Source organism: Panulirus ornatus, chromosome 3 (assembly GCF_036320965.1).
Source record: "Panulirus ornatus isolate Po-2019 chromosome 3, ASM3632096v1, whole genome shotgun sequence".
In the NCBI taxonomy this organism is placed as follows: domain Eukaryota; kingdom Metazoa; phylum Arthropoda; class Malacostraca; order Decapoda; family Palinuridae; genus Panulirus; species Panulirus ornatus.
The window spans coordinates 66,901,332-66,918,818 of record NC_092226.1 but is presented as its reverse complement, the minus strand read 5'-3'; the positions used below and the strand labels follow the sequence as shown (position 1 = coordinate 66,918,818).

Below are 17,487 nucleotides of genomic sequence, written 5' to 3'. Positions count from 1 at the left end.
GGATTAAAGAGAGACTGACTAAGAGGATATGTGTCAGAAGTGGAGAGAGCGATAGGGGTACTTACAAGCAGTTTCAACAAGATTTTGCCAAGGTGGCAAGGCTAGCTTGTGGCACTTACTATACATCTTGCCTATTGAATAAGATTATTCCTCTCCACTGCCTTCTGTATTATCTATTCTAGGTTCATCTGGGACTGATTTCAACCACATGTCATCATCTTTTGAATGTTTTTGTTGTAGTTCCATGCATTGCTTTTATATCTCCTCATAATATATTGAATAGTTATTTTAGATTCCCAGCTGGGCTCTTGTATTTTGTTTATTTTTGGTGTGCTCTATAGTGTTTTTGAATATTTGACATCTCTATATCTTCCTTATTGAGAAGCTTCAGGTTCAGTACATTTTCTTTATACCTTTGATAGATTATCATATTTATTTCTCTTCTTTTTAGTTTATAAATAGATCTAGTTTCTTCGACCCTCGTTTTTTTCATTCGTATGTTCCATAAATGAAGTGCTTTTGAAGTCTCATTACTTGTTTGTTGTATTTCCGTTTCTTTCATTGGTCACCATAGGACACGGTAGTATTCAATTTTGCTTTTTTGTATATGTAAAAAATTCCAGTAATTTTTATAAATAGATCAAGTTTCTTCAACCCTCGTTTTTTTCATTCGTATGTTCCATAAATGAAGTGCTTTTGAATTCTCATTACTTGTTTGTTGTATTTCCGTTTCTTTCATTGGTCACCATAGGACACGGTAGTATTCAATTTTGCTTTTTTGTATATGTAAAAAATTCCAGTAATTTTCTTTCACATGTAGTAAATGTTTTCACAATGATATAACCTAGTACTTGGCTTGATACTACTGTCTCCTTAGTTTGTTCTCTGAATTCTAGTTTCTCATTTATGGTAACTCCCACATCTTTTTCATTTGTTCCATTAACTATCACTTTCTTTGTTGATCCTTTATATTAATTCGGTCGCCATTATTTTTTTTTATACCCAATTACTGTTTACCACGTCATTTAGATCGCAAGGAAACATACGAAGAATGGCCCAACCACTCACACACACACAAATATATATATAAACACCCATGCACACACATGTACGTACATATACATATCAACGTATACATACATATACATACACAGACACATACATATATACACATGTATATATATTCACCCATGGTTCCATCCGCTGCCAAATCCGCTCCCAGATATCTAAAACACTTCACTTCACTTCCAGCTTTTCTCCATCCAAACTTACCTCCCAGTTGACTTGTCCCTCAACCCTACTCTACGTAATAACCTTGCTCTTATTCACATTTACTCTCAGCTTTCTTCTTTCACACACTTTACCAGACTTAATCACCAGCTTCTGCAGTTTCTTACCCGAATCAGCCACCACCGCTGTATCATCAGCAAACGACAACTGACTCACCTCCCAAGCCCTCTCATCTACAACAGACTGCATACTTGCCCCGCTCTCCAAAACTTTTGCATTCACCTCCCTAACAACCCCATCCATAAACAAATTGAACAACCATGGAGACATCACGCACCCCTGCCGCAAACCAACATTCACTGAGAACCAATGACTTTCCTCTCTTCCTACTCATACACATGCCTTACATCCTCGATAAAAACTTTTCACTACTTCTTGCAACTTGCCTCCCACACCATATATTCTTATTATCTTCCACAGAGCATCTTTATCAACTCTATCATATGCCTTCTCTAGACCCATAAATGCTGCATACAAATCCATTTGTTTTTCTAAGTATTTCTCACATAAGTTCTTCAAAGCAAACATCTGATCCACACATCCTCCACCACTGAAACTGCTCTGCTCTTCCCCAATCTGATGCTCTGTACATGCCTTCACCCTCTCAATCAATACCCTCCCATATAATTTCCCAGGAATACTCAACAAACTTATACATGTGTAATTTGAACACTCACCTTTATCCTCTTTGCCTTTGTACAGTGTGAGTAAGTCACAGGGTGGGGGAGGGGGCAAAAGTTCTGGGAGCATTGAAAAATGTGTGAAAGGCAAGAACATTATCTCAGAAAGCAAAAATGGGTATGTTTGAAGGAATAGTGGTTCCAACAGTATGTGGTTGCGAGGTGTGGGCTATAGATATTGGTTGTGCAGAGGAGGGTGGATGTCTTGGAAATGAGATGTTTGAGGACAATATGTGGTGTGAGTTAGTTTGATCAAGGAAATAATGAAAGGGTAAGAGAGATGTGTGGTAATAAAAAGAGGGTGGTTGAGAGAGCAGAAGAGGGTATTTTGAAATGGTTTGGTCACAAGGAGAGAATGAGTGAGGAAAGATTGACCAAGAGGATATATGTGTCAGAGGTGGAGGGAACGAGAAGTGGGAGACCAAATTGGAGGTGGAAGGATGGAGTGAAAAAGATTTTAAGTGATCGGGGCCTGAACATGCAGGAAGGTGAAAAGTATGCAAGGAATAGAGTGAATTGGAATGATGTGGTGTACTGGGGTGGACGTGCTGTCAGTGGATTGGACCAAGGCATGTGAAGCATCTGGGGTAAACCATGGAAAGTTTTGTGGGCCTGGATGTTGAAAGGGAGCTGTGGTTTCAGTGCATAATACATGACAGCTACAGGCTTAGTGTGAATGAATGTGGCCTTTGTTGTCTTTTCCTAGCGCTAACTCACATGTGTGCGGGGGGAAGGGGTTGTCATTTCATGTGTGGTGGGGTGGCGACGGGAATGAATAAAGGCTGCAAGTATGAATTATGTACATGTGTATATATGTATATGTCTGTGTATGTATATACTTATTCCCTGGGGATAGGGGAGAAAGAATACTTCCCACGTATTCCCTGTGTGCCGTAGAAGGTGACTAAAAGGGAAGGGAGCAGGGGGCTGGAAATCCTCCCCTCTCGTTTTTTTTTAATTTTCCAAAAGAAGGAACAGAGAAGGGAGAGCCAGGTGAGGATATTCCCTCAAAGATCCAGTCCTCTGTTCTTGGCACTACCTTGCCAACACGGGAAGTGGTGAATAGTATGAAAGAAAGAAAAGATGTATATATTTGTATACGTTGAAATGTGTAGGTATGTATATGTGCGTGTGTGGACGTGTATGTGTTTGGGTTTGGCCATTCTTTCATCTGTTTCCTTGTGCTACCTCGCTAACGTGGGAGACAGCGACAAAGTGTAATAAAAGAATATATATACGTGTCATAGAAGGCGACTAAAGGGGACAGGAGTAGGGGGGCTAGAAACCCTCTCCTCCTTGTATTTTAACTTTCTAAAAGGGGAAATAGAAGAAGGAGTCACGCGGGGAGTGCTCATCCTCCTCGAAGGCTCAGATTGGGGTGTCTAGATGTGTGTGGATGTAACCAAGATGAGAAAAAAGGAGAGATAGGTAGTATGTTTGAGGAAAGGAACCTAGATGTTCTGGTTCTGAGTGAAATGAAGCTCAAGGGTAAAGGGGAAGAGTAGTTTGGGAATGTCTTGGGAGTAAAGTCAGGGGTTGGTGAGAGGACAAGAGCAAGGGAAGGAGTAGCGCTACTCCCAAAACACGAGTGGTGGGAGTATGTGATAGAGTGTAAGAAAGTAAACTAGATTGATATGGGTAAAACTGAAAGTGGATGGAGAGATGGCTAGAGAGCGTTATTGGATTACACGTTAATTGATAAGCTCGCGAAAGAGAGACTTGAATGGTAATGTGCTGAGAGGTGCAACTAGAGGGATGTCTGATCATTATCTTGTGGAGGCGAAGGTGAAGATTTGTAGAGGTTTTCAGAAAAGAAGCAAGAATGTTGGGGTGAAGAGAGTGGTGAGAGTAAGTGAACTTGGGAAGGGGACTTGTGTGAGGAAGTACCAGGAGAGACTGAGTACAGAATGGAAAAAGGTGAGAACAAAGGACGTAAGAGGAGTGGGGGAGGAATGGGATGTATTTAGGGAAGCAGTGATGGCTTGCACAAAAAGTACTTGTGGAATGTATGTATCACTCATGGTGAGGTGCCTGAGGATTAGCGGAATGCTTGCATAGTGCCATTGTACGAAGGCAAAGGGGATAAAAGTGAGTGCTCAAATTACAGAGTATGAGTTTGTTGAGTATTCCTTGGAAATTATATGGGAGGGTATTGATTGAGAGGGTGAAGGCATGTACAGAGCATCAGATTAGGGAAGAGCAGTGTGGTTTCAGAAGTGGTAGAGGATGTGTGTATCAGGTGTTTGCTTTGAAGAATGTATGCAAGAAATACTTAGAAAAACAAATGGATTTGTATGTAGCATTTATGGACCTGGAGAAGGCATATGATAAGAGTTGATAGAGATGCTCTGTTGAAGGTATTAAGAGTATATGGTGTGGGAGGCAAGTTGCTAGAAGCAGTGAAAAGTTTTTATTGAGGAAGAGAGGAAAGTGATTGGTTCTCAGTGAATGTCATTTTGCGGCAAGGGTGCATGACGTCTCCATGGTTGTTTAATTTGTTTATGGATAGGGTTGTTAGGGAAGTGAATGCAAGAGTTTTGGAGAGAGGGGCAAGTATGTAGTCTGTTGTGGATGAGAGGGCTTGGGAAGAGAGTCAGTTGTTGTTCGTTGATGATACAGCACTGGTGGCTGATTTGGGTGAGAAACTGCTGAAGCTGATGACTGAGTTAGGTAAAGTGTGTGAAAGAAGAAAGCTGAGAGTAAATGTGAATAAGAGCAAGGTTATTAGGTACAGTAAGGTTGAGGGACAGTTTGATTGGGAGGTAAGTTTGAATGGAGAAAGGCTGGAGGAAATGAAGTGTTTTAGATATCTAGGAGTGGACTTCGCAGCATATGGAATCATGGAAGTGGAAGTGTCACAGGGTGGGGGAGGGGGCAAAGGTTCTGGGAGCATTGAAGAATGTGTAGAAGGTGAGAACATTATCTCAGAGAGCAAAAATGGGTATGTCTGAAGGAATAGTTTTTCCAACAATATTATATAGTTGCGAGGCATGGGCTTTAGATAGAGTTGTGTGGAGGAGGGTGGATGTGTTGGAAATGAAATGTCGTAGAAGGCGACTAAAAGGGGAGGGAACAGGGAGCTGGAAATCCTTACCTCTCATTTTTAATTTTCCAGAAGAAGGAACAGGGAAGGGGCCAATTGAGGATATTCCCTCTTAAGGCTCAGTCCTCTATTAACGCTACCTCACTAACGTGGGAAATGGCGAATATGTATGAAAAAAGATATAGCAGTTTATCATGACGTTACAGGATAATGGAATATCCTTTAATTTGAGATCACTATCAGAGAGGCTAATATAGCTTTTGTCTCATGATTTTATAACATCACACTTAAACACAAAATGCATATTCTCTGTTCTTCCCCCATCCCTTCTTATTGGCATTTCAGCCAACCTGGTAAGAAAGATTAGACTAGTCCAAGGTCTTTGGTTTGATGGTAACTAGCTTTGAGTAATATTCATAATGCCTTGCAAACCTTATTCAGCTTTGTATTGAAATTGCATCTCATGGGTTGAAAGCACAGTGTGATCACTACCTCTGTGCTGTAATGATCCTTGAGACAAGACTGCTGTATGACCATATTATAATGTTTTCTGTCAGATATGAATGTTCAACCTGGAAGATGATATAATATTTGTATTGTGTGGAAGTTTTTTTTTTCCTCAAGTAGATTGATATTCTTAACTGGTGTAATTTGTATGCATGATTTTTTACCAGAAAAGTCATTGAGCTCAAGGTTTTCATTTTCCGTAAGATTATTTGATAAAATTTTGCAGTTTTATTTTTTGCTTAATTCTTGTAGTTTCTATGCACATGATGAATTATTGTTCACATTGACCCCTGCAATTTAGAAATGCTGCATTTTTGTCCAGTTTCATTGTCTCAAAGCTGAGGTACTGTAGTGTAAACTATGTATTGCATAGACTATAAGTCCACCGAGTCTTACATCCACTAGCTGTAAGAAGTCAGAACTAAAACTAATCTGTTCTGTTGGCCATGCTGTATATTTAGCCCAGCTCTATTATATAGAGGTTAGGTTGTTCATAAAATATTTTTTCCACTTAAAAGAAAATGAAATATTAGGAGACATCTGTCATTGAACTTTTCTAGTTTCTCTTAAAGAATTTTTAGTAAATCTCTCCCATTGCATTCACTTTACATTTTGAAAATTTAGCACTTTGTGTCTTAAATAAATGTCAGTTTAGAATCAATATTTATGTTGAAACTCTTCTTACCTGTGGACAGAGCCCTGGGAGCATCTAAGAGAACTTCTTGCATAGTACAGGGTTAAACGTCATTTAAGTCCCCTAATATAAGGTGGATCCATTAGGATTCATCCCCTTATTGATCATCATAAAACTGAAGGCTGTCATATGTTGTTCTCAGGGACTCAGCTACCATATAGCAACCTGTCCATGTCTATGTTGTCATGATGAAATGGTGAGGTAAAGCTAAGTGGCTGGGTACCACTGTCATTTACTTGCTCACACTGAAGTATCATGAAAATTTTTCATGTTAGCTGAGACAACACAGGGAAATGCATTCTATTCAATGCCATCTCATTAACACTGTATATATATCCCTGGGGATGGGGGAGGAAGAATACTTCCTAGACATATACATATGTACACATGTACATATTCATACTTGCATGCTTTCATCCATTCCTAGCGCTACTCTGCCTCACAGTAAACAGCATCACTACCCCCAGCTTCAGTGAGGCAGTGCCAGGAAAACAGACAAAAAAGGCCGCATTTGTTCATACTCAGTCTAGATGTCATGTGTAATGCACCAAAACCACAGCTCCCTATCCCACATCCAGGCCCCACAGACCCTTCCATGGTTTACCCCAGACGTTTCATATGCCCTGGCTCAGTCCATTGACAGCACATCATCCCTGGTATACCACTTCGTTCCAATTCACTCTGTTCCTTGCACGCCTCTCACCCTCATGTATGTTCGAGCCCCGATTGCTCAAAATCTTTTTCACTCTATCCCTCCACCACTATCTAACTTGTCCCACAACCCTGCTGAACCTAATAACCTTGCTCTTATGTGCATTTGCTCTCAACTTTCTCCTTCCACACACTTTTTCAAACTCAGTCACCAACTTCTGCAGTTTCTCACATGAATCGGCCATTAGAGCTGTATCATCAGTGAACAACAACTCACTCACTTCCCAGGCCCTTAGAGGGAATATCCTCACTTGGCCCCCTTCTCTGTTCCTTCTTTTGAAAAATTAAAAAAGGGAGGGGAGGATTTCCAGCCCCCCCACACTCTCCCCTCCTAATTGCCATATGACTCGGAGGGAATATGTGGGAAGTATTCTCTCTCCCCTATCCCCTAGCTCCAGAAAACAGACGAAGAATGGCCCATACATACATATTCATACATATGCATATCAACATATACACATCCACATACACATATGTATATACACATGTACATATTCATACTTGCTTGTCTTCATCCATTCCTGGTGCTGCCCTACCCCATAGAAACAGCATCACTATCCCTGCATCAGCGAGGTAGTGCCAGGAAAACATACAAAAAGGCCACATTTGTTCGCATTTAGTCTCTAGCTGTCATGTGTAATATATAAATATTCAGTTTTTATACTTGATCACTGTTTCGTGCATGAGTGTGAGGTAGTGCCAGGAACAAAAGAAGAAAGACACTTCCACTCACGTATGTATATGCATATACACACCTACATGTAAATATGCATTTATATACGTACATATACATACACATACATATATACACATGTATATATTCATACTTGCTTGCCTTCATTCATTCCTAATGCCATCCTGCCTCACAGGAAACAGTACTAAGTGCATTTAGGAGGGAGTAAAGTTAACATATACACTCTTCTCCTCCCCTATACTCGATCGATGCCCCATGCGTCAGCAAGGTAGCGCTAGGAAAGAGACAAAGAAAGGCCACATCTGCTCACACTCATTCTCTAGCCGCCATTTGTAATGCACTAAAACTTCGGCTCCTTATCCTCATCCAGGCCCCATAGATCTTTCCATGGTTTATCACAGACTTTTCACTTGCTCTGGCTCAGTCTGTTGATGGCACTTGGGTTCTAATATACCACATTGTTTCAGTTCACTCTTATTTCATGCACACCTTTCACCCACCTGCATGTTCAGGTACCAGTTACCCAAAATCTTTTTTCACTCCATCCTTCTATCTCCACCATGGTCTCCAAGTTTTCCTTGTTCCCTCCACTTCAGATACATATATCCTCATTATCGACCTTTGCACACTCATTCTCTCCATGTCTTCAAAAAAATTTCAACACACCTTCTGCTATCTCAACTACACCCTTTTTATTACCACATTTCTCTTACCCTTTCATTACTTACTCAGTCAAACCACCCCACACCACATATTGTCCTCAGACATTTCATTTCCAACACATCCACCCTCCTCTGTACAATCCTATCTGTAGCCCATTCCTCACAACCTTTTGAAAATGTTGGAACTACAAATCCTTCAAACATTAACCATTTTTGCTATCAGAGATAATATTCTCTCTTTCCACACATTCTTCATTGCTCGTAGAACCTTTGGCCTACCCTATGACTCGCTTCCGCTTCCTTGGTTCCATTGGCTCCCAGGCTCACTCCCAGATATCTAAAACACTTCACTTTAATTTTTCTCCATTCACATTTATATTCCAGCTAACTTGTCCCTCAACTCTAAACCTTCCTTCTATTCACATTTACTCTAAATTTTCTCCTTTCACATGCTGTTCCAAACTCAGTCACCAACTTCTGCAGTTTCTCTCTAGAATCAGCCACCAGTGCTATATCATCAGCAAACAACAACTGACTCACTTCCCAGGCCCTCTCATCCCCAACTGAATATATATTCGCCTCTCCCTCCAGAACTCTTGAATTTACCTCCCTAACCACCCCATCCATAAATAAATTATACAGCCATGGTGACAACACACACCCCTGCTACAGACTGACCTTCACTAGGAACCAATCACTCTCCTCTCAGACATCCCACCAGCTGCCCCTCTCAGCATATTTACATCCAGAAGTCTTTATTTTACATGCCTATCAGTTAATACGTAATCTGTTAATACTTGTTGACCATCTCTCCTACTCACATATGTATACTTGTGTATCTCTTTAAACCAGGTATTCCAAATCAACAATCTTTTTTCAGCACACAAATCTACAAGCTCTTCACCATTCCATTCACAGTAGTGAATACCACATACACACCAATTATACCCTCAACTGCCACATTACTCACCTTTGTATTCAAATCACCCATCACTAATAACCAGTCTTTTGCACCAAAACTGCTGACATTTTCATTCAGCTGCTCCCAAAACATTTGCCTCATGATCTTTCTTCTCATGGCCATGTCGCATAAGCACCAATAATCACCCATCTCTCACTATGCACTTTCAGTTTTACCCACATCAATCAAGAATTAATTTCTTACACTCCATTACCTACTCCCACAACTCCTGCTTCAGGAGTAATGGTACTCTTTCCGTAGCTCTTGTCCTTTCACCAACCCCTAACTGTATTACACTTAAGACATTTCCAAACCATTCTTCCCCTTTACCCTTGGGCTTCATTTCGCTCAGTGCCAGAACATCCAGGTTTCTTTCCTCAAACATACTACGTGTCACTCCTTTTTTCTCATCTTGTTCCATCCACACACATTCAGACACCTGTGTCTAAGCCTTTAAGGAGGATGAGCACTTGCTGCTTGACTCTTTCTGTTTCCTTTTTTAGAAATTGAGATATATATACAGATGTTGCCCAACACACGTCCGAGTTCTTCTCTGACCAACCAGTCAAATCTCAAAATGCTTAAAGGCTCAGGCAAATTTTCGCACCAAGAGATCTCTTCCTCTACAAAAACTCAAAGTATAAAAGCATGGTACAGATACAGTTTATCAGTGGGCAATTCTATAAGACAAGTTACAATATACTGTTACACTCAAACCTGAAACGACACAGTACAACACCATAGAGTGTAGTGTAGCACTGAAACAGTGCAATTGTAGTGGCTATGGGGTTGAGACAAAGAAAACTCACATTACCTGCTGGGCACGAGATGCTTGGAGGAATCACGTCCAAGTGATCATCAGGGGTATTTATTGAAAGAGGGGCGTATTCAGAGCCAGTCATGATCGGCTGGCTCCGCCCTGACCTGTCCCATCATGACTATGATTGGAGGAGATGACCATGCAGAGTCAGTCCTGATGGGCCAAAGCTCTCCTGAGCACTCACCCACTTCAACTGTGATTGGAGGGGAGTGGTTATATAGTGCCAGTCGTAATTGGTTGGAGTCGCCTAGAGCCAGGCACCCATCTCACTAGTTAAATGTTGATATGATAGTCAGGAGGTGAGTTTTCCAAGCATGACCTTCTGACTGACCCCCTGGCTGTTGAGCACACAGGTGAGAGGAAAAAAGGACGGCTGATTGACGCCAGGGGCGAGGAGGATGACAGGCAAAGGGAAGGCTGAGTGAGTTCAGGAGAGACCTCTCCCTAACCCATGACAGCTGATATTGATATTGATGCCATAGGCAAAGGGAGATAAGTAGCCCCAGACATAACTCGAGAACCAGGAAGAGGGATGTAATCCACGGTCGAGATAGCTAGAGCTCCGCCACCAGCCATGGCTGTACTGTGAACAAGAGTGCCTGTTTTAAGAAGAAAGAGACCTGTTGAAAAGGCTGACCTGGCACAGGACAAGGGACCTGCTGAGAACAAAGAGTTGTTGAGAGAGCCAATATCACTGTCATGAGGGGAGTGGGAGTGCTTGCTCAGCCCACAACCTTGCTGACCACTGGTCACCATGTGCCACCATACACCTACATCATCATAAACATTGAACAACTCAGGTTTGGACATATGGAGAGAATGAGTAAGAAAGGTTGACAAATAGGATATATGTTTCAGAGGTGGAAGGAACAAGGAGAAGCAGGAGACCAAATTGGAAGTGGAAGGATGAAGTGAAAAAGATTTTGAGTGATCGAAGCCTGAACATACAGGAGGGTGAGAGGTGTGCAAGGAATAGAGTGAATTGGAACGATGTGGTATACTGGGGTCGACGTGCTGTCTATGGGCTGAACCAGGGCATGTGAAGTGTCTGTGGAGCCTGGATGTTATTAGTTTATAAAACTATATACTTGAAATATGAAATCTCATAACATCACCATGTCAACTAGTTTGTTGAGATGCGTGCTGCCCCTTGTAAATGAGTGCTTGCAGTAATTGTCAAATTGTTATACTGTTTTTAGTCTTACATTATTTTTTACATACATTTTGTGTTTCATAAATGACTGCTGTATAGTATTGTATACACCAAATGGTAAAAACCATCATGTCACCACCATTACATGAAAGTATTTTGAGATGCATACTACTGCCAATGCATAGATATTTAGGATAATTATGAATTTGTGATGCTGCTTTTGGTCTTGTATTTTCTTTCTGCATTTGTTCAAAAATGTATGCTGTATGAAATTAAATACACCTAGTGATAAATCTTACTCCAGCATCACTGTTGTTAGGTGAGTTTATTAATTGCCACAATATATATGCATTACTAGTGATAGGTGTGGGAATGGAGCTGGCCAGGTAGAGAGAGACCCCTGAACGTGAGACATGCGATGTGGCCAGATAATGTTTGAGAAAGGTTTGCTTGCAATTCAAACCATAATAGTCCATATTACATGCCCCAAGACCCAAAGATATGTACTATAGACTAAATAATGAGTTTTCAATTGATATTCATAGCTTTTGATGTATACGTGTGTGTCATGTATGCCAGTGTAAGTATTTTCAGTGAAACACATTTGAGTCATTCATGCTTAAGTTTTAGGTGTAGATCCTTTCTTTGTATGTTCTTCATTTATTACTTGAAGCCCCCTCTCCTTTATGTGGGTATTCTCTCGGATGTTCATAGGACTCTGTCCATGGGTGAGAGTTCTTTGAGTATCTAAATATTTACCTTTAACTTCCTTCCCTTCCCTCCTTTTACAAGAAAATGATTCTTGATTCCTATTAGTAATAGCACTATGGTACAAATTCCTTTTCATGTTAAATAATGATAGTGGCTAGCTGCTTGTATTACCTCACCACCATAGTGGTGATATCATATACTTAGTAGGTTACTGTATGTTTGTTGAGTCCTCATGAATGAGCATCTGCTAACCTCACATTTAATGATGACTGAATGGGATAATCCTCATGGAAAAATCTTATTTTTAGGGATGAGACAATAATGGACCTCTCATCAAGCAAATGCTTCTCAGATTCTTAGATGCTCTGCCCAAGGTAGATAAATGGTTTTTCATCCTTTTAAACCTTCATTTTTACAAGTCATGCCATTTATGATTATTCACAGAATAAAGAATTTAAGTTTCTTTATATATTAAAGAAAAATACAGTGTTAAGTTTTGTAGACTTTAGTAATATAGTTTTTCTTTAGATAATAATGATTGGATATCAGTTTAATAAGTTGCTATTCACTCTCTGTAGTATATGGTGAACCAGAGGGATCTGTTTAACTGAGATGACTTCTTTAACAGTTACTGAATTGCTATTTTAATGTAACTACTTTTTTTTTCTGTACTAGGGCCTCTGCTAACTCATGGACACTGTACCATCAACTTTTTATGTATCTCCTTTGGCCTCATTCATCTCCTGCTTTTTCTCTCCTTATTGGCTCTGACTTGTGGACTAACAGAAAGGCCTTCACATATTGGTATGTAAGACATGAATACAGTGCATGTTAAGCATGACAGTATTCACTATTAACTAGGTATGTTGGTCAGTGATTTATGCAGCCAGTGTTGTAGACCATAAGATGGTACTGTACCTCATATTATATTAGAAAGAACAAAAATCTGCGACGTTAAGTTTTTGCACAGTAATTCCAAAGATTTTAAGTAGTAAAGCAGGAATCTTTTTCAATTTCATGAATGAGTTTGAGACAGTATGTAGAATACCATGCAGACTTCATTTTGTTGCAGAAGCCAGGTTTTAGAAAATTTTGTCCTGTAATTAGATATTTGCATTTCCTGTCCATTGATTTAAATTTGTAAGAACAATATAGTCACATTAGATAAAATGATGGCTTTTTAATACAAAAGTATGGGATATATGGTTTATTTGGGAATGAGGAACTTTGAACATATTCTTTACCAGTTTGTTGTTCATATTTTTCGTTATTTTGCAATATGTGCCTTTGTACTGTGTGTGTGTGTGTGTGTGTTTTTGTTTGATTACCTGTTTGTAGTTACCTATTTGTACAGTATAGAAAGAAGTTTTGCACTTTTGGGCCTCCATCTCTTGAACTTTTTCAACTAATATTTCAGAAAACTTTGTAAACTTATGTATAATGTTCACATTCACAGTTTCCTCACTCAGTTTATTTAATTCATTCATTACCGTCGTAGTATAAAAGTACTTATTTACATCCTTTTAAACTTGTCTCTTGCTTAATTCATTATTAAGGTTTCTGGTTGTTCTATCTTTGCATCTTTAGAGGAAATGTTTGCTATTTGTGTCATCATACTGATCCAAAAATTTACAGGTTATGATCAGGTCAACCCTTACTCTTCTCTCCTCTGTGGTGGGTGAATAGAAGGTCTCAAACTCCATGTTGCTCAGTCTCTCAATTCTGATGCTATCCATATTGACCTCATCTGGACCTCCTCTATTACTTATTTGTGCTTCATTATGTGCAGCAACCAAACTTCAGAGGCGTATTCTAGCTTTGGCCTTATGTAGAATATGAACAGCTTGCTGAATATTTCACTCTCCATATACCTGAATGCATTTGTAATATGTACCTGCAGACAGTTTGACTCCTTTTCTGTTCTCTTAAGATGATACTCTAGCAGCAGGCTAGGGATGATAATGTTTCCCAAGCCCCTCTCATACACAGCTTTTAGCTTATTTCTTGCTAGATTATGTTCACATTGAAGATTTCTTTCATTGGATCCCTTTCTCATTACATATACTTAGGTTAAATTTCATCAGTCATGTATCAGACTAGATTTGGAAGTTTGTAGGTCCCAGTGTAAGTTAATGGAGCCTTCCTCAATTTGTACTATCCTCATGACTTTGGCATTATCCTGAAATGCATACAGGTAGGAGTAAGTTGTTTACATAGATCAAGAGAAGCATAGTCCTAGAACAGAACCATGCTGCATGCCAATTATCCAAAAACTATTCTGATGCTGCTGCTCTGATATCTGTCCTTTGTTCCTTAACCGTAATATGTTTTATATCCATAAAGGAGTCCACCTCTTATTCCTGCTTATTCAGCTTATCCCACACTGTAGTAATGTCAAGTACTTTCTGGAAGTCCTGATACAGGCAGTCCACTCAGCCTTCTCTTTTGTCTGAGAGAGAGTTTACTCTCATTAAACTTCATGGAGGTTTGTTAGACATGATATCCTATCTTGAAACTATATTCTCCCTCTCTTAGATAGTTTATCCTCGGATGAAGACATCCATTTGGTTTCTCACTGTCTTTTCCATTACTTTACAAGTCACAGTCATATTGCTTTGTATCTGCACACATCATAAGCAGATAGGTAAAATTTCATCAGGGCCGTGAGCTTTGGATAGGTCAAGACCTTTTAATGTTTTGTTAATGGCCGTTTTAGATTTCTGAAAATATAGCCCATCCCAACTCTTTAGTGATGGGCTATAGTATCTTCCAATGTGAATACACTTTTGAACTTGTTATTCAGTTCCTCACATATCCTTATATCATCTTCTGCTGTTGTTCTCTATGAATCTCTTTATGTGATGAGTTGCTCTTTAACTGACAATCTACTGACACAGATTTTATGGAAAAGTTTTGGATTTTCACATGCCTTATCTACAATATTCTTTTCAGAATTTCTTTTTTCCTCTTTTCTTATCCTGCTATACTCATTCCTTGCTTTCTAATACCATTCATAAGCTGGCTGGCTGGAATGTTGCCTATATTTCTGCCATTTCACATTTTTTAAGTTCCCTCATGTTTTTCCATCGTTGATGAAATCATTCTTTTCGATTTCCAAATCTTACTTCTGTATTTGAGGTTAGATGTACACATGTTCTCACTCCTTCATTATAAATTTCACTGTACTTTTCACCACAATACCCTGGTTCCTGAACTCCAGAGTTAAGTCGAAAGCGGTCCGACTTATAAACTGTCCCAGGCTAACTTCCAAACTTGACCCCCTTGCCCTACGCCACAATGTTGGTTCACTTTCCCTCTTCTATAGGTATTACTTTGATTTTTGCTCCTGGGAGCTGGCTGCTTGTTTGCCCACACCACTAGCTAGACCACACAATACTTGGCAAGCAGCTGTGTCACATGATTATTGTGTGGCTATCTGCAACTCAAGGGTGGGCCATCTGATACTAGCTTCTTTCCCTACACGTTGAAGCTTTGGAACTCTCTACCTTCTCTTGTCTTTCGCAGTAACTATGACGTGGGACATTTCAAGAGGCAGATTTTTCACTTTCTCCTAAATTCATACATACTTTCCATTTTCTCTTCTTTTTCTTTTCATAATTCTCTCTATATTTCAATTAAGGCCCAGCCTTGAGGTGGACTTTTGTCTGTGACTGGAGCCTACAGCATTAAAAAAAATCCAAATCTGTGTTACCATAGAATTTATTATATTGTGTATTTTCCATGATTACATCTTTTGAAGTCCTGTCTCATCTCTTCATAATTTCTTTGTTTACTTCACATGCAAATTTAACCATAGAATGATCACTTTTTCCAAATGGTGTATCATATTAGATACTTTCAGTATCTTTGTGAAGATAAAATCTATTAATGAGGGTGCAACAATCCTTGTCATCCAAATATGTTCACTGACATGCTGGGATAAGAAATTTTCAGTACTCATTCTAGGAACTTGTGTCTCCATGATTCTGTGTCATCGTGAGAATCCAAATCCTGCCACATTATCTCCCTATAATTAAAATCCCCCATTATCGTAACTTCTATGAGAAGTGCATAATTTTTTGCTTCATGTGCCTTCCTGATTGTTTCTTCATTGTTGTTATTGTATATTTGTTCTAGGTCTTTAGAATTCTAGGGGATTATATGTCAACACAGTTATGGACTGTGATAGAGTTGATAGAGATGCTCTGTGGAAGGTACTAAGAATATATGGTGTGGGAGGCAAGTTGTTAGCAGCAGTGAAAAGTTTTTATCGAGGATGTAAGGCATGTGTGCATGTAGGAAGAGAGGAAAGTGATTGGTTCTCAGTGAATGTAGGTTTGCGGAAGGGGTGTATGATGTCTACATGGTTGTTTAATTTGTTTATAGATGGGGTTGTTAGGGAGGTGAATGCAAGAGTTTTGGAAAGAGGGGCAAGTATGCAGTCTGTTGTGGATGAGAGAGTTTGGGAAGTGAGTCAGTTGTTGTTCGCTGATGATACAGCGCTGGTGGCTGATTCATGTAAGAAACTGCAGAAGCTGGTGACTGAGTTTGGTAAAGTGTGTTAAAGAAGAAAGTTGAGTAAATGTGAATAAGAGCAAGGTTATTAGGTACAGTAGGGTTGAGGGTCAAGTCAATTGGGAGGTAAGTTTGAATGGAGAAAAACTGGAGGAAGTAAAGTGCTTTAGATATCTGGGAGTGGATCTGGCAGCAGATGGAACCATGGAAGCGGAAGTGAATCATAGGGTGGGGGAGGGGGCGAAAATCCTGGGAGCCTTGAAGAATGTGTGGAAGTCGAGAACATTATCTCTGAAAGCAAAAATGGGTATGTTTGAAGGGATAGTGGTTCCAACAATGTTGTATGGTTGCGAGGCGTGGGCTATGGATAGAGTTGTGCGCAGGAGGGTGGATGTGCTGGAAATGAGATGTTTGAGGACAATATGTGGTGTGAGGTGGTTTGATTGAGTAAGTAATGTAAGGGTAAGAGAGATGTGTGGAAATAAGAAGAGCGTGGTTGAGAGAGCAGAAGAGGGTGTTTTGAAATGGTTTGGGCACATGGAGAGAATGAGTGAGGAAAGATTGACCAAGAGGATATATGTGTCGGAGGTGGAGGGAACGAGGAGAAGTGGGAGACTAAATTGGAGGTGGAAAGATGGAGTGAAAAAGATTTTGAGTGATCGGGGCCTGAACATGCAGGAGGGTGAAAGGCGGGCAAGGAATGGAGTAAATTGGATCAATGTGGTATACCGGGGTCAACGTGCTGTAAATGGATTGAATCAGGGCATGTGAAGCGTCTGGGGTAAACCATGGAAAGGTCTGTGTGGCCTGGATGTGGAAAGGGAGCTGTGTTTTCAGGCATTATTGCATGACAGCTAGAGACTGATTGTGAATGAATGGGGCCTTTGTTGTCTTTTCCTAGCGCTACCTCACACACATGATGGGGGAGGGGGATGTTATTCCATGTGTGGCGAGGTGGCGATGGGAATGCATAAAGGCAGACAGTGTGAACTGTGTGCATGTGTATATATATGTGTACATTGAGATGTATGGGTATGTGTATTTGC

At 40.0% G+C, this 17,487-nt stretch overlaps 1 protein-coding gene across 1 annotated transcript in view; it reads left to right on the top strand.

Annotated features, from left to right (window-relative positions):
- The window catches only part of PKD (serine/threonine-protein kinase D3), a 272,661-nt gene that overhangs the window by 172,465 nt on the left and 82,709 nt on the right, over positions 1-17,487 (top strand). The window contains exon 8 of the mRNA XM_071681853.1: positions 12,713-12,730. Within this exon, the coding sequence (XP_071537954.1) occupies positions 12,713-12,730 (18 nt within the window). The remainder of the gene's footprint in view (positions 1-12,712; positions 12,731-17,487) is intronic.